This window comes from Plecotus auritus (assembly GCF_963455305.1).
Source record: "Plecotus auritus genome assembly, chromosome: 4".
In the NCBI taxonomy this organism is placed as follows: domain Eukaryota; kingdom Metazoa; phylum Chordata; class Mammalia; order Chiroptera; family Vespertilionidae; genus Plecotus; species Plecotus auritus.
In genome coordinates, this window is record NC_137775.1 from 96475342 (window position 1) to 96493373 (window position 18032).

The following is an 18032-nucleotide window of genomic DNA, read 5'->3' on the forward strand; positions in this document are numbered from 1 at the left end:
ACCGGGCTCAGTGTAAAATGTCTTTTCTACTGTAGGTTGTGGTCACAGCATTTGCAGGATTTCTGGTGCTAGGCAGGATGGAGCGGGCTCCCTGCAACCTCTCTGTGCCACTAAATACAACGAGAAAGTCAGGTCAAAATACAACTAGATGAGAACTCTGAAAAGTGAACAAGCAAGCAAAGGTGGCAGGGGAGTTAAAACTTGAAGAAGCTATCTGTATGAGTGAATTTCTCAAATTCCTTCTTTTTCTCTCTCACAGCTTTGAGCTGAGAATAGGCCCCAGTTGGGGAGCTTCCCAGTAGCAGAAGCAGCAAAACTCTGAGAGAAAAACCTGAAAGAAAAACAACTCTTGTTTCTTCTACTCACACTTCTGACACCACGTGTGCGTGCATGTGTGTATGTGTGCGTCCACACTAACCAATTCTCTAACTCTCCAGGCACCAACTGTTCTACAATTCTCATCAGAAAGAAGACAGTGGACCATCTTTAAAGTGCCAAAAGAAAATAGCTATACCCATAGAAAATATATACAGGGGTGAAGGCAAAGTAAAGATAATTCTCAGATGAAGGAAAATGAGAATTGTTAGCACACCTGCTTTATAAGAGATGCTCAAGAAAGTTTTTTAGGTTGAAGGGTAATAACAGCAGAGGAAAACTTAAGGAATGAAAGAGAAACACGAATGGTAACTGTATCCTCTTAGTTCTTTTAAATATGTAACAATTGAGAGCAAAAATGATAACGGTATCTGGTCAGGTTTTCAATGTATGTTGACATAATTCATGTAACTATAATATAAAAGGGGACAGTAAAAAGATCTATGTGGTTGTAAGTCTTCTACATTTTACTTGAAGTGATAAAATATTAACTACTAGAGGCCCGGTGCATGAAATTCATGAATGGGTAGGGTCCCTAGGCCTGGCCGGTGATCAGGGCCAATCTGTGGGGCGATAGGTGGGGCGATTGGTGGACCCCTGCTGGCACCCACCTTGGCCGGCCAGGTGCTGCCCGCTCGCCAGCCAGCCCTACCCCCTTCTCCCCACTGCTGGTCACCTCCCTCTGCCACCGCTGGTTGCCTCCCTCTGCAGGGCAACTGGCGGGGCAATCGGGAGGGTTCCTGTTGGCACCCACCTTGGCTGGCCTGGGGCCTGCGGGCAGCTCCCGCATTGAGCATCTGTCCCCTGGTGGTCAGTGTGCATCATAGCGACTGGTCATTCTGCTGTTTGGTCTATTTGCATATTAGGTTTTTATTATATAGGACTAGAGGCCTGGTGCATGAAATTCATGCACAGGGGGTTCCCCTCAGCCGAGCCTGCACCCTCTCCAATCTGGGACCCCTCGAGGGATGTCTGACTGCCGGTTTGGGCCCGATCCTCTGCGTGCCGGCCTGATTGCCCCTAACTGCCCTCCCCTGCTGGCCTGGCCGCCCCTAACTGCCCCCTACTGCCGGCCAGGTTGCCCCCAACTGCCCCCTCCCTGCCAGCCTGGTCACCCCTTACTGCCCCCCTGCCAGCCTGGTCACCCCTAACTGCCCCCTCCTGCTGGCTTGGTCACCCCCAACTGCCCCCCCCCGCCAGCCTAGTCACCCCTCACTGCCCCCCCCCTGCCAGCCTAATCGTCCCCATCTGCTCCCCCTGCCAGCCTGGTCATCCCCAACTGCACCACCCTCTGGCCTGGCCATCCCTAACTGCCCCCCCTGCTGGCCCAATCGCCCCCAACTCCCACCAGCCTGGTCATTCCTCACGGCCCCCCCGCCGGCCTGGTTGCCCCATGCAGCCTGCTGTTCAGTCGTTTGGTTGTCCCTCACTAACCCCCCTGCTGGCCTGGGTCACCCCATGCAGCCTGCTTGTTCAGTCGTTTGGTCATCCCTCACTAACCCCCCTGCCGGCCTGGTCGTAGGCAGCCATCTTGTGAGGGCATGAGGGTTAATTTGCATATTACCTCTTTATTATATAGGAGGATAGCCTGGTGGATGTGGCTCAGTGATTGTTGACCTATGAGGTTCAATTCCTGGTCAGGGCACATGCCTGGGTTGCAGGCTCAGTCCCCAGTAGGGGCTGTACAGGAGGCAGCCAATCAATGATTATCATCATTGATTTTTCTATCTCTCTCCCCCTTTCTCTTCCTCTCTGAAATCAATAAAAATATATTTTTTAAAATGATTAACTGCACATATACTATAAACTCTTCTGATTCTGTGTTAATTTCATCTTTCTCATCATGAGTCTAAAAGCCTCTATTTGGTACCTAGGGCAGCTTCCAAAACTATCTCTGTATAGATGTAGATGTAACCAACGCTGACTCCATCTTTGTGTGCCCCTTTCTTTCGAATTTCCATGTTCTGAACCTGATCTCGATAGTCTCAGCCAGGACCAAAGCCTTATGGTTAATGATTAGTTGTGTCCTATAAGCTTATACACTATAACCATAGAGATTCCTGTCAGTAAAAGGCCAGAATGGCATAGCAACTGAGATAAATATCAAAGTATGTGCTGGTGTCAATTGTAAGCAGTTTTCCATCACAAGACCTCCAGGAGGTATGCTCCCTTTGTCTTGTGGCTCATTAGTAGTTTGGCTATACCATAAACATTTACTGTAACAACTGTCTAGCAGTGGTGATTATCTGCACAGACTGTGGGGCCACCCTCCACTCTGACCCACTCTTCCTGTAACTTACTCTACAACAAGTTCTGTTATAATCAATGGACTTGCCGGCCTCGTTTTCTGGTCTCAAGATACCTTCTCGGTCTGGTGATCACTGTACCTCCGTCCCTTCGGACAGTCTCCAGCTGGGAACTGAGTGTTGGAAGTCCTAAGAAGAGATATCAAGGGCTCAGTTACTGGGGTTTAGCTTAGTTTCTGACTCCAATCCTTAAAGCTTTACAAAGATGCTGGACATGTGAAGTCCAACTCAAGACAAGCCGAATGCTGTCAGCAAGAGGCTCTTGCCTCAGGAGCAAATAAGTTCACTATTTGAATAATCTGTCACCATTCCTTCCCAGATGAATACAAGCCGAGGTCTACTTAAGTAGAACTGTAGAGATTTAGATTACAGAAACATTAGGTCCACTGTAGGTCAGAGTATGCAAGAGTTACTTTTCAAATTTTCATCAACTTTCTAATCATGACCAAACATATTTCAGAAAAATGCTCGACTTTCTACATAAATGAAAATCAGAATTTTGAATGAAGACTAATTCAGAATAGTTATTTTTTCTGGAACATTTAATGGCCCCAAGTCCAAATAATATCAAGTAGAAATACTGTCCATGTTTTATGATAATGGTTAAATTCCAAGGTTAACTGTAAACAGTCACTTGAATTTCAAAGTCAGATACCCTCTATATGCTTATGGGAAAGTCTGGTCTCTATTTTCAACTCTCCGTAAGTTCTTATTATAGATTGCTACCTGGATCCTGGTATCTGCTCTTCCCTTCCTCCATAGTAATAGAATCCTGATTTTGAGCCAGGTACATGACTGCTTGAATTGACTAATCCCCCAACCTCCCTTGCAACTAGGGGTGACCTATCATGGGATTGAGTTTTGACCTGTGAGTCTTAAGAGGAGTTATTATGGGGTACCTTTCTGGAACCTTCCTTAAAACACTACTGGCACATTTCTTATGTTTCTTTCTTTGTCCCTTCTTTAATCCATCCTGTCTCTTGGAAAGTGGATGCAGTAGCTAGAGTGTTAGTTTGTCATCTTGACTATGAAGACTGAGAGAAGTCCAGGTTCCTAAAGGCTTTGTGAAACAGATTCATCACATGACCCTGGGTTGCCTACTTTTGGACTTTTACGCGAGGGAGAATTCCCATGTTGTGCAAGCCAGTTATTTATTTTTTAAAATATATGTTTATTGATTTCAGAGAGGAAGGGACAGGGAGAGATAGAAACATCAAAGATAAGAGAGAATCACTGATTGGCTGCCTCCTACATAGCACCTACTGGGGATCAAGCCTGCAACCTGGGCATGTGCCCCGACAGGGAATCGAACCGTGACCTCCTGGTTCATAGGTTGATGCTCAACCACTGAGCAACACTGGCTGGGCTAAACCAGTTATTTTTGGCTTTTGTTACATATAGCTGAATTTAGTCCTAATGACTGAAACCAAGAAACACTCTCAAACGAGCCCTAGGAAGAAGTTCCAGGTGAAGAAACTATTCCAATCTATACTGTATGTTAGGACGCAGTCAGCTGACTTTCTGGAATCAGGTTACTAAGAGAAAAACCAACCAACAACCAAAAAAGAAGAAACCTTAATGAAGACCCTAAGTGGAGGGCCAGTCTTTGAACACATTTTAGTTCTGAATGGTTTGGTGGGAAAACACTGTTTGATGGACAAGTTAACTCCTTTCGGGCAAGTTAGTCCACGTAAAGTGCTTGTCCCCGTGTTTGGCACATGGCGAGGTGCTCTATCAGCCGTTAGGAGCCACGTTACCACTCAGTCTGTTTCCAGCGTCCTTCCCTGAGGCGGGGCACAGTGGGCCTGCTAATGTCCCCTGCCTGCCTTACAGAAGGCTCATCCCCCCACTTACTAGTATCAACAGGAAAAAAACCTAGAAAAGGGGACTCCTTAGGTTCCAGGTTACACAAATCCACGGAAGAAAAATCAGCAGCGGAGGAGGAAATCCACTCTTTATTTACAATTCTTTCACTTTACCCACGATTTCCCATACAAACATAAAAACTAAAAAAATAAAACCACCACTTGGGAACATAAGTGTCTTTCTTCAGTCCAGCTGAGGCTGGGCCCCGGGCCCGCTCTGCGGAGGGGACTGAGGCACACTGCGGGGAGGGCGCAGGGTTAGGAAGAATGCCTGAGAAACAGCTCCAGATGAGAAACAAGGTGCCTGTGGGTGGCTCTGCTGGCAGACACCAGGGTGTCACCCACTGGGACACTGCTTGGCTTCCCAAGATGACAGCTGCGTGCCACCCCCCCCCCCCACTTCTCCACTACCAAACACCAAACATGGAACTGGGGTCACACATCTCATGAGCTGGGTGGGATGTGATTGCAATGGTGGGGACACCAAATGCCTCTCTCTGAGAAGAGCCCAAAACCCCAGGGACACAGGAAACCCCTTTCCTTGGCACTGACAGTCAGTCACAGCTTCTGTCCTGAATACAATGCTGACTTACAAATGTAAAAACAAAAGCCCTCCCCCATTCTGGGGGAAAGGCAGGGGCTAAAAACATGCAGAAGGGCTTCTGCCTCTGTGGTCCTCTCTGGGAGGCTAGGGGTGAAGAGGGGGAGCTCTGACTGAAGGCAGGAAGGAGCAAGGCAGAGGCTCCCCCAGGGCCGGGGAGGTGGGGCAGAGGGAGGGGAAACAACTGAGACACTGATGCTCGGCATGGCTGCCTCTGGTTTCAAAGCAGCTCCATCTGCTCAGCACAGCCCACTCTAGCAGATCCCACTCACTCCCTCCCGCACAGGAGGGCATCCAGAAACCAACCTGCTGGCAACTTCACCTGCGCTAGTGACCCAGATTGCTTTCACAAGTTGATGCGCATTATAAATATAAAATCATATCTGCTACAAAGAGGACATATATTTGTACATCTTTACCCATATACATAATAACACAATTTACACATAATATCTTGGAGTGGGTCATCAAGGAAAAGGATTTGGAGAGGTAAAAAGACCCTTCTTCCTCCCCTGCCCTGTCGTTCTCAAGGGACGCTTAACACGTGGTTGCTGGGGCCTTTCCCAGCTGGTGTGATGGGCTAGTCTGGACAAAGAAATTCAGATAGGTAACTAAATGTTGAGTGGGCATACCCACCCATGAACACAAACGCACGCTCACATAGTAGTGAGAAAAGGAAAAAAATCCCTAGCCCTTGGGTACAGGCTCTTCCCAGAGTTATAAGCATCAGTGTCTCCTCCATCTGAGAACAATGGTCTTAAAAAGCTGCCCCTCACTGGCTCAGACCAGGGCAGCAGGTAAAGGGCTAGGAACTGTGGACAGGGGAGAGGGGCTAGGAGTATTTTGAAAACATAAGGCGTTTCTGACCTGTGATCAAATCAAACTATGTCACAAAAAGCAACAATATCAGTTGGGGCTGGGAGGCAAGAGACAGCAAGTCCAACGTAAGTTAAGACCCTGAGCCTTCCCCTTCGTTTCTCCAGTTTCTTTTAAAGGGGCAGACAACCCTGTACCTCTTTTTCAGTCCTCTCCCAGAGCTGGCCCATGCACGTGGCATGGAATACTGACAGTGGTCCAGGAGACCCATCCAGAGACATGGAGTGGTGGATAGGCACGCCAGAAAGTTAAGACCTGGGCGGCGGATGTGAGCTTTTTACAGCAGGAGTGGTTCCTGGTCCAGTCCACGGCTTGCACAGAGGCCACAGTGATCAGATTGCCATCAGAGATGGGGGCAGTCTGGGTCCCCATGGGGAGATAGCACCTATCGACGGTAGTGATTGGGGGCATCGGCGAACATGTACTTGAGCCTGTACGCCTCGGCGAGAAGCAGCCCGATCTCTTCGTTGCCCCAGTGTATCGTAGGTAGGTTTTGTAGCAGCATGAGGAGACCCTGAAATGCAAGAAAGGACTTTTCTCATCCCGGGACTACAGAGCAATGGTCCAGCAGGCACTGACGGGTTTCTTTCTCTGTCCCACATCCTAACCGGCGGGGCCTCCCTCCTCCCAAGCAGCACACGGCCCTCCCGCCCTAGGAAGCATTGAAAAGCCTCTGCTGATTTTCCAATCTACTAACACCTGCCTCTTTAAAAATATTATAAATAGAGAATGACAACAGTAAATAAGGATATTTAAAAAAGAAAAATAATCATCCAAACATCTCCCTAATTTTTGAAGTATTCCTTACTAGTCTTTTCACATGCATATTTCTTTAAATAGTTGTAATCATAATTAGGATTTGATATATTTTTTTTTTACCTATAATTATCATGTTTTTCCATGCAGCCTTCAGAAATGATTACATTCAATATTAGTATTGTCATGTGGCTATACTAATTTACTCAACCATTTTCCTTTTGTTAGTAACTTAATTTGCTTCCTTTAAAAGAAAACCAAAAACATTTACTAGTTAGTATAGGCGACTGCTACATATCCTTCTGCATGGACATTTTACTCACAATACAATGTTACTTGCAATCACCCTATTCCTCTGCCCTGTTCTCCAAGACCGTCCTCACCCATCTTCTTTTAAAACTCCACCTATCTAAACTCTATTAGTTTTCAAAGCACAGGTCCCTCAAACAACTCCAGGGAGACTGCTATTAAAGAGGACATTGGAATAAAAATGAATGTGAGATTTTAGGTTCTCTCGGTAGTTACCCATGCTCTTGCTGCTGCTTCAAGTTCTTTCTCTGTCTCTCTTTCTGAACTGGATATTCTTGTTATTTTTCTGATAATGAAAGTAATTGTAACAAGACACAAACCCCAGAGCCATAAACATACTGAGATTTGATTACATATAATTATTATAATAAAACCTTAATATGCAAATTGACTGAACGGTGGAATGACTGGTCACTATGAACTGACCACCAGGGGGCAGATGCTCAACGTAGGAGCTGCCCCCTGGTGGTCAGTGCGCTCCCACAGGGGGAGCGACGTTCAGCCAGAAGCCGGGCTCACGGCTGGTGAGTACAGCGGAGGTGGCAGGAACCTCCGTGGCAGCACTAAGGAGCAGCGAGCCAAGCGGTAGGGAGCAGCAAGCAGGCAGGCAGGAAGGAGCGAGGGGTCCTGGACTGTGAAAGGGCACAGGCCAGGCTGAGGGAACCCCCCCCACCCCTAGTGCACGAATTTCGTGCACCGGGCCTCTAGTATAATTATAAAAACCTTAATGTGTCAAGAGGCACCAAAAATCCTATATAATAAAGAGGTAATATGCAAATTGACCATCACTCCAACACACAAGATGGCTGCCACAAGATGGCCAGCAGGGGAGGGCAGTTGTGGGTGATCAGGCCAGCAGGGGAGGGCAGTTGGGAGGGACCAGGCCTGCAAGGGAGGGGAGTTGGGGGTGATCAGGCCTGCAGGGGAGGACAGTTGGGGGTGACCAGGCCTGGAGGGGAAGACAGTTGTGGGGGATCAGGCCTGCAGGGAAAGGCAGTTGTTGGGGGGAACCAGGCCTGCAGGGGAGGGCAGTTGTGGGCGACCAGGCCTGCAAGGGAGGGCAGTTGGGGGGTACCAGGCCTGGAGGGGAGAGCAGTTAGGGGCGACCAGGCCTGCAGGGGAGGGCAGTTGGGGGGGAACAGGCTTGCAGGGGAGGGCAGTTAGGAGGGACAAGGCCTGCAGGGGAGGGCAGTTGGGGGGACCAGGCCTGCAGAAGAGGGCAGTGGGGGCAATCAGGCCAGCAGGGGAGGGCAATTGGGAGCAACCAGGCCTGCAGGGGAGGGCAGTTAGGGGCAATCGGGCCAGCAGGGGAGCAGTTAGGCATCAATCAGACTGGCAGGGGAGTGGTTAGGGGGTGATCAGGCTGGCAGGCAGAAGTGGTTAGGGTCAATCAGGCAGGCAGGCAGGCGAGTGGTTGGGAGCCAGCAGTCCTGAATTGTGAGAGGGATGTCCCAGATTGGAGAGGGTGCAGGCTGGGCCGAGGGACACATCCCCCGTGCATGAATTTTGTGCACCGGGCCTCTAGTAAAGTATAAGAAACTAACTATAAGGAAATATGCATAACACCTGTAAAAGACGGAAGGTTAATATCCATAATCAAAGAGTGCCTACATATCAGTAAGAAAATAGATAAATGGCTGGGCTCTGCGACCCGGCAACGCACAGAATGCTGATGGCCCACCCACAGGCAATGACTTAGCAATGTTTTGTAGTGTAAAGGTCTTGCCTGTCTTTATGAGATTTCTTCTTTCAGCAATAGAACCTTAGCTGCCTTTATCATACTGTCCATGCATCACTGCAACGTATGGCCAATATGATGAAGTTCTGACTAATTCTGGGTTCTGCCCTAAACTTTCCTTCTTTCTCCCCTTCCTAGAAAATGGGTATAAACGCAGGAGTGGAAGTAGTCATCTCAGATCCTAAGGTTTTAGAGCCACGTGTTGAAGATGGTTGAGCAACAAGCCAGAGGAGGCCTGGAGCCCTCGTGTTAGCTTTGGGCTGCTTACACTTAGACTGTGAGTCAAAGAAAAGTAAACAACTATCTTGTTTTAAGCCACTGTTATTCTAAGGTTTTGGTTACAGGACAGTTTATATCATCTTAACAAATAAAGGCTGTGTATAACAAAGTCAGAAACACACATGGTGTTTGATCTGGGACTCTATGTCTGGTTCCCTTTCTTCAAGAAATATTCACACTCCTGTATAAAGGTCTTCACTGCATCACAGCTCCCAATAGCGGGAATGACACCAGAGAAGTCTCCTTCCGTATGGGAATAATTAGATAAACCGTGGCTATCCATATCATGAAATACAAGGCAGAACCTATAACAAATGAAGGAGGACTCCATGCACCAAGGTGCAAAATAGCTAAGACATTTTTAGGAGGAAGAAAGAGTAAGTTGTAGGAAAATATGTATAATATAGTATCACTTAGGTAATTGGGAAAACAGAATATATTTATAATTTATATATGTATATATGTGTATAAAAACTTCAGAAAACCTATATTGGTGTATATAAACTTTAGAGGGCTAGGTAGTTACTTTTGGGGAAGTGAGACTTCCACTTTCTCATTATACTTCTCTATCTTTCAAGCCCTTTGTTTTCAATTTTTACAATAAAGTCTTAATATACATTCTGTGGAAGTTTTGTTTAGTAAAAAGTAAAAAGGCAGAAAATAAAATACCTGTAACTTTATAATCAAGAGGAAGCTATTTTGAAACGTTTTGGCATATTTCCTTCCAGTCCTTTTTCTGCACATTTTACACAGTTGAAATAGTTTCTCTATGCAATGTTGAATCTATTTAGCATTTATCATAAGCATTTCCTCTAATATTAAGAACTCCTTGTAGACATTCTCAATGGCCAAACAATTTTCCATGATGCAGATGTACCATCATTTATTCTACATCTTCCTGTTTTGAGCACTTGATTATTTCTGTTTTTTTCACTATAATGAAATTATAATGAACAGCCTTATGCATAAAGCCATATTTTAGACTATTTTCTTGGGCTAAAGTCCTAGGAATGAAATTACTATGTCAGAGGGCATGAATATTTTAAAAGTACTTAACACTCATCCAGAAAACGCATTCCAGAAAATGCTCATTTCCCAGATCTCCACCAGCACTGAATACTATCATTAAACAAACTTTGTTAATTGTAACTCTGTCCCTGAGATCTCCAAACCTGAGAAGAAAACTTGAAGCCTTAAGTCAAAATGGTGGTGAACCCACAGGAGGAACAAGAGAAAGCAATCAGTCTACCTGCTTCTCTATCTGCCCATACTCTTCCCCACCAACTTATTTTTTTAAATATATATTTTAAAAATTGATTTCAGAGAGGAAGGGAGAGGGGAGAGAGAGATAAAAACATCAATGATGAGAGGGAATCCCTGATAGGCTGCCTCCTGCACGCCCCACACTGGGGATCAAGTCCGCAACCTGGGCATGTGCCCTTGACTGGAATTGAACCTGGGATCCTTCAGTCCACAGGCCGAAGCTCTATCCATTGAGCCAAACCAGCTAGGGCACTAATATTAATTTTTAACTTAATTAATTCATCGGAAAACTTTTTTATTGCTTTTTGTTGGCATAGAATCTCATTCCCACTTTCAATCAACTCGCTGGGTGAGGCCAAGTCGCTATCCTATTTCTTTTTTTAAAAAAAATATATTTTTATTGATTTCAGAGAGAAAGGGAGAGGGACAGAGAGATAGAAACATCAATGATGAGAGAATCATTGATCAGCTGCCTCCTGCACGCCCCCTACTGAGGATCGAGCCCGCAACCCAGGCATGTGCCCTTGGCCAGAATCGAAACTGGGACCCTTCAGTCTGCAGGCCGACGCTCTATCCACTGAGCCAAACTGGCTAGGGCACTATCCTATTTCTTGAGGACATACCTCACTGACTCCGAACCAGCCCTGAGCTGAAGGAATGATATTTGCTTATCCTCACCCAGAACATAGGCACCAGGAGGCCTGGAGACTCAATGAGACCCTTAGGGCTTCAAGTGATCATCCCACTTGCCATCCAACCAGTGTAAGAGCTTAAGCAAATGCAGGTACTCTTAGAAACACATGGGTCCAAGCCACATTCCTGGAGTTTTGAATTCTAAAGACTTAGGATGGGATCCGGCAACCCACACTTTTCACAAACGTCTCCAATGATTCCAACAGACAACCAGGTCTAGGGTTCCACTAGAGGTACTAAAAAGCTCTTGATGGAATAAAAGCACACTTGAGATCCCAAGGAAGGCAACCCCTAGATGTCACAGAGAGTGACCTTTCATTAAATAAATGAAGGTAAATCCATAAAACAAAATATCCTGCAGCCAAATTATTCATGTTTTCAAAATTTTTGCACAAGCATGTACTCATGTAATGTGTAAAAAAATACAAATTTGGGGAAATGATGTATATCTATACTTTTTGACATTATAGAATACCACTATATTTTGTAAAGTGGTAAATAGAGGTTACAGAACAAAGTATACAAAATGATTTAATTAACAGTTACATACATACAATATGTATTTGTTCATATAGATTTGCATAATGAAATGTCTGGAAGGAAATATATCACCTTTGTGTGGTAAGATTTCAGGTACCTAATTTTTTTCTTTTTACATACTGGTATTTTAAATTTTCCTATAGTGGTTACATGCACATACAATTGATAAAACAAAAGCAACCAATAAAGGGATGATCTTTCTAGAGAACACTATTCTTCGCTGGGATAAAAGCTACCAGTAATTTCCAATTCTTCTAGCCTTGCTAGAAACCTTCCAGAAACCTGGAAATAATTCCACTCCTTACCAGTATTCCTCCCTCCAGAGTCTAGTTTAACACTCCCCACCTCCCCCAAGGACAGTGAGGCTTAGGTGTGAGGAACCACTCTGCCACCTGGTGGCCATGCCTAGGCATGCACTCACATCGTAGTGCTGTAACAGTGGGAAGGTGTTAATCACAAATCAGGTGCTTTTAGCTAGAGGTAGAGAAGAGACACTGCCTGGGCTGGGAACCACTGAAGATTTGTTACAAAGCCGGCTCATGGGAGCACTAAGTATGACATGCTTAGATGAAACACTGCACTTGTTTGCACAAGAAGGCAGCTTGTGGGGCAAGCAGCAGAGACGGTTCCAAATTAATGGAAAGGGACAACGGCTTTCACGGGAGAAAAACTGAACATGGTTGAAAGAGTAGAAGAGGTTCTGGCTCAGGTACCTGCTGAAAACCCACAGATCACAAAGGAAAAGAAATACAGCACAGGAGTAATTTGAGCTGTATCAGGGCCGTGATGGGCAGAGGGGGTGACAATTAGGTAAGGAAGGGGCCAAGGGAGAAGGGATAGTAGGTAATAAGCAAAGAGACTTTGGTAAGGAAAAGGCACTTTGGTAAGGAAAACCCATTAGAGAATGCTCAATAGATGGAAGAATTGCAGATGAAAAGGGAGAAATCTAGGATAATAATTGTTATAATGGTAGCACGTACTACATGCCAGGCACTTACTACATACCAGGCAGAGCCGTGGATGCTTCACATGTACTCTGTATTAACTTATTTCAGCGTCACATACACTCTGAGATACATATTAGGCCCATCTTACAGATGAGGAAATTGATGCACAGAGGTTAAGGAACTTGCCCAGGGACAGAGTAATCCTGGGCTGGGATCTGAACCCAGGTAATCTATGAGTGAGAACTTGTGCTCATAACCACTATTCTACATACTACTTGCTTTGGAGTGAGAGGGAACTGGGGCCTAATGTAGAAGGAACAAAAAGAAAAGAAGTCATAGCAGAGACTGCTTGAAAGAAATCTGAATAATTGATTAATTTTACTCAGTGTAAAAGCCAAGCACCACCAAAGATAGGATGTATAATAATTGATAGCAAAAGACCTTAAGGCCATATAAAATATATACTATTAAATAAGATACTGTGTTAAGAATCACTTAGCAATACTGGAACATACTTTGTAACTGTAAATGTATTCAGGCATGTAAATATACTTTCTTAGTCAAATAAGTACTTAAAAACAAATCCTTCCTGTTTTGAAAACCAGTGAGGTAGCAAAACAATTCCCCTGGTTTCAATGTTCAAAACGTGTCCTTTATGTAAACTTTGTGAGAGCCAAACTTATCCACTGGTTTCCCCAACATCAGAGTATCTAGCAGTGCATTTGGCAAGTTTCCCCTCAGAGAAAGCCATGGAGTCCCCCTCAAGGGCTTATTCTGTTTACATCCTTTCTCACACTAGCCCCAGGGCTCTTTCTCAACCTTCTTCTGGGCTGGATTCAATCGGGTAGTTTACTGGATATCTGTTTGGGCAACATTCCACGATCCCAAACAGAAGTTCCTGCAGAAGTAGTGGGTGGATGCCATCTGGTTCAAGGGTTTTATTTACATTTAGTTGTCATTTAGGCCTGAAACATCCCATGGGCTTAGCACTGTTTCATTTAATAACTCTGACCTGTGTCCTACAAAAGACATTTTCAGAATGGGAATCTCTCCAAGGTTTTCCGTAAGATGAAAGGAAAGGATTCTGAGGCCAGTTGCTACTTTGGTTTAGAGTCATCAGCTAGGCCAAGGTCACTTCCTTGCCAGTTCCTGTTTTACAGCGTTGGAGGGATTTTGATTATTGGTCCTTGGAGTCCCCTTGAAGTCAGTTCTGAGACACCTGCCCTGACATCTCTGTGGGGTATCCTGCTCTTCGGTCTCTCCCACATACTGTCCCGAGATGACTTTTAGACTGTAGGGTGACCAGTGGATACAGTGTTATAGCCAAATCGTTTCCAGGCACCTGGAGGTTACTCTATTCTGTACAAATCTTTTAAAATATATATATATATCTGTATATGTGTGTGTGTATATATATATATATATATATATATATATATATATATATATATATATAAGGGATTTATTACAAAATACAAAGTGTTAGTTTCTCTTCATCACTGATTCAAGAAAACAAGGTGATGAGTCCTGGGTGGGGCTGGGGACTAAAAGCCAGCTCTGGAGCAGACCAATAGACACTAACTTATGACCTCCAACAAGTGGCCATTCTCGATGGCAGCTCCACCTGCCCCTTATCCGTACACTTCTTATTCACTGCATGCTCAGAGGCATGGGTCCCTGGGTAATGTGCATCTTGAAACACCGGGGAAGAGATCCAGGATTTTGACCTTGATGGGCCTGGATGACCCTGATGGACAGGCCAATAACGGTGGCCATGTTGCAGTGAGGATGGTGGGCGTGAAGGCTTCGGCCACTGTGATCTTGCCTTGCTCGCTTGAACATGGACTTGCTCTACTACATTCAGTCCTCCCAGTGTCAGTGGGCCCGTCATCGATGGAGCAAGTCAAATAGAGGATCTCGCACATATGCCAATGCTGTCGGGGACCTGCTCATTCTCTTTCCCATGGTCATAGCCACTCCCCCTGCACCCTCTGGCACCTCCTCTCCAGCCCCATTTGTTCACCCAGGATTAGCAGAGCCTGTTTACTCAGGTAAGTTAAAAAGCACTCAGACTTGGGTGCTAAACTCTGTCTTGCCTCACTGCTCCCAGACTCAGGAGAACACTGCAGGGACCAGTGATAATGACAGTAAGCTCACTGTTTGGAGGGCTATATGCGCAGCACACCATTCTACCCACGTCATGTGCATTACTTTGTATAATCCTCATAATAGCCCTAGGAGGCAGGTACTCTTATCCCCGTTTTACAGGTAAGAAAACTGAGGTATCGAACACCAATTAACTTCTTAAGGTTGCATACCTAGAAAAAGGGCAGAGCTAAGACTTGACCTAAGTAGACCAGCTCCAGAGACTGTGGCTTAGTGCTGTTCTAGACGCCCTGCACTGGCACTCCTCCCGCCGGCTCCCTCCCTGCTCTCTAAGGGTGACAAAGGGCTGGTCTGCTGAAACCGCCACAACTTGAACTTTTACCTCCGCAGTGACCTCATCTGGTTTCCTTTCGAGTCACTGCAGCTGTTGCCCTAAAACTTCCCTCCCAGGTTAGGCCCATTGGCTCTCTGGGATGCCTGTGTTCATCGACAGAGCATCCCCTGCAGTGATTTAACTACAGGCAGCCCTATTCTCTACAGAGGTCATGGGCCAGGGTCTCACTATTTGACACAATGCTCTTGTGCTCTGCACCATGCTTGTCTCCTAAGGATACCTCCTGTCTATCCTAACGCAGTCAGACCCACATTTTCTTTTATTATTCACAGAATTATAGAATTGTGGGGCTGGGAGGAACTGTGCAGACTATCTAGTTCCATCACCTGTTCTATTTGGTCTAAAAGAAAGAGGTGGGACTCCTCTCCGAGTAGAATTGAGTGTTAACACAGCAGCAGACAAAAGCTCCATTGTTATTCTGAGGGTTGTTGCAGAAAGACCTCAAATCCATCAGATAATCGAATAGGCTACCCAGGAAAGAACATCTCTGTGTCTAACACAGTTTCAAAGTCATAGACTATTACCCTGTGCTCTCTCGATACTGTGAATCACTAACAGCCGTTCCAGGAATCCTCTCCAGCCCCCGGGCTAATCTGGGAAGCGCTTTTATCACATGTGACAAGGCCTCTGAGCCTGGCTCAGGATAACTAAATTAGATCCCATGCTCCCGATATCCTGCTCCACTTCAACCACATTATCAAAATTGAGAGCTCACCCAGCGCACGGCCACTGCAGCCCCTGGTGCTCATTTATCCCGGACGCCACATATGCTGCCTGCTGGCAGGAGCTGTGGCTCTTTATCAGCTGCCTGTAGCCTTGGCACCACAGCTGGCATCTACTCACAGAAGCTGCTCTTTCCTTTTTCTTCCAAAGTCCTTTTGGGCAAGTCGGGTCCTGTCTTTCCATCTATCTGCTGGGCAGGTTCCTGCTCTTTGGCCACCTAATACCAATTAGAGCGGGCCTGCTTGGGAGCACATGGCAACGCTCTGCTCTTGAGAACTCAACACCTCAGTTAGTAATTAGACCTTAGAAAAGCACTCAGCCCTCTCTGGCTTTCTTCCCCTGCTTTTGGAAGAAATAGATGCCCATTTGGAAAAAAATAACCTTCTGTTCAGAGATGTACAAAGCAGAAAAACAAAAGCCCACTACTGTCCCCAGAGATAACGACCATGAAAACCTCCAGGCCTTTCCTCTGCGGACCTCAGAGCCTGTCAATCTCTTGTCAGTCCCCAAGCCTCTTGGAGCAGCTGCCAGCATCCCACCACCTCACATCTGCCCTGTACCCAAGGCTTCCAGGCCGCTGCCCTCACTGGTCATCCACTCTCCCTCCTTTGCTCCGCCCACCCTTTCTCCCTGGCCTCCTGGTGTAGGAGAGTGTGCAAAAGACCTGGTCCTCATCTCTCCTCTGTCCACATTCACTTCCTTAGGCTCGCACCCACCATCCTGGCTTTCAGGCCTTCTAGCCGAAGGCTGCTAAACATACATGTCTAGTACAGACTCATGGATTGATCTGTCTATCCTACATCTCCATCTGGATGTCTAACAGTAGTTAAAATTTAACATGTCCAAAACTGGACTCCAGATCTTCCTCCGAAAACCTGCTCCCTGCCGCCTTCTCATAAAGTGTGCAGTTAAACTGACTCATCCTTTCTGTTATACTTTACACCTGATTCATCAGGAATCCCTGTTGGCTCTACTTGCGAAATATATCCAAGTTCTAGCCACTTGTCACACCTTCACTGCCACCATCCAGGTCCATACCACCCTCATGTCTCACCTGGAGGACCACCATGGCCTCCTGGGTGGTCTCCTGCCCCCACCCTCGCCCACGCCCACAGTCACAGAGAAGCCAGAGCGATCCCTTGAGTGATCATGTCCCTTGTCTGCTCAAGACCTTCTTACGGCTCCCCTTCCACTCAGAGAAAAAGCCATAGTCCTACAGTGTCTACAAAGTCCTCTGTGATCTATCCCTTGTGAGTTCCTTGGCCTCACCTCTGCCGACTCTTCCCCTGGATCACTGTGCTCCAGGCCTCCCCAACCCCCCGCCACCACCCTAATTCCTTCAACTGCAGGCATGCACTGCTTGAAGGCCTTTGCAATGGCTGTTCCCTCTGCCTGGATACTCCTCCCCAGATGATCATATGGCTGGCTCCCTCCCCTTCCCAAGCCTTTGCTCAAATGTGACCCTATCCTGACAACTTAACTTGAAAGTGCAACCTACCCCTTCCCCACTACCCAATAACCCCTGCATCCTGCTCTACATTAGAAAAATTTATCTTTTCACCCTCTAACATTCTTTTTAACTTACTCTGCTTGTGTTTATTGTCTCTCCCAACTAGTATGTAAGCTCCATGAGAACAGAGATGTCTGTTTTACTTTCCAATGTATCCTATGCCTTCAGCAGTGCCTAGCACGTGGCAGGCAGTGAACAAATGCCTGTCAGGGACTGAATGAGGTCTCCTAGGCCTGCCCAGCAGGTCTGCAGCAGCCTTTCTGGCACTAAGACCCTTTCATACTGAAGGGTGCTGGGCCCCTATGACTGCTGCCAACTGGGAGAGGCAATCTCTTCTGAGCACCTCTTCCCATTTCCCCTTCCCAGCCAGGCACCTGCTGGGGCACCTTCTGCCTGTCCAGCCCCACTGATGGGAAGCTCCCTCCTGACGCCCAGCCCCAGCCCAGGCCGAGCGCCTGTCCACTCACCTGGAAGTCCTCCTCATCCAAGATCTCTTTCCTCCACTTGATCAAGAAAGCTGCACACACGTAGAGATGGAAGTGGGAGAACCCCTCTGGTTCAGACTGGGAAGGCAAAGAACAGAGTTAGGTCTCCAAGCCCTGACAGGAGCTGGCGCTAGTCCTCTCGGGTCCAGCCCGCCCGTAAGGTGGGAACGCAGCACGGCCCTCTTTCATGGCTGGGCAAACGGAGGCCTGAAAAGACTGAGCAGAGGCCCTGCCTGTGAGGCTTAGGCAGACCCAGAAGCAGAAAG

General features: G+C 46.6%; 1 protein-coding gene across 2 annotated transcripts in view; it reads right to left on the reverse strand.

Annotated features, from left to right (window-relative positions):
• Positions 1-4618: 4618 nt before the first annotated feature.
• TBC1D22B (TBC1 domain family member 22B) overlaps positions 4619-18032 on the reverse strand; it is a 76577-nt gene continuing 63163 nt past the window's right edge. Inside the window, exons 12-14 of one of the 2 annotated variants that reach the window (XM_080666479.1) lie at positions 17749-17844; positions 6662-6728; positions 4624-6537 (exon numbers count right to left, since the gene is read on the reverse strand). In XM_080666479.1, coding sequence (XP_080522605.1) covers positions 6356-6537; positions 6662-6728; positions 17749-17844 — 345 coding nt within the window. In that variant the 3' untranslated portion in view covers positions 4624-6355. Of the gene's footprint in view, positions 6538-6661; positions 6729-17748; positions 17845-18032 lie in introns of both variants that reach the window. The other variant, XM_080666478.1, reaches the window with a different exon arrangement.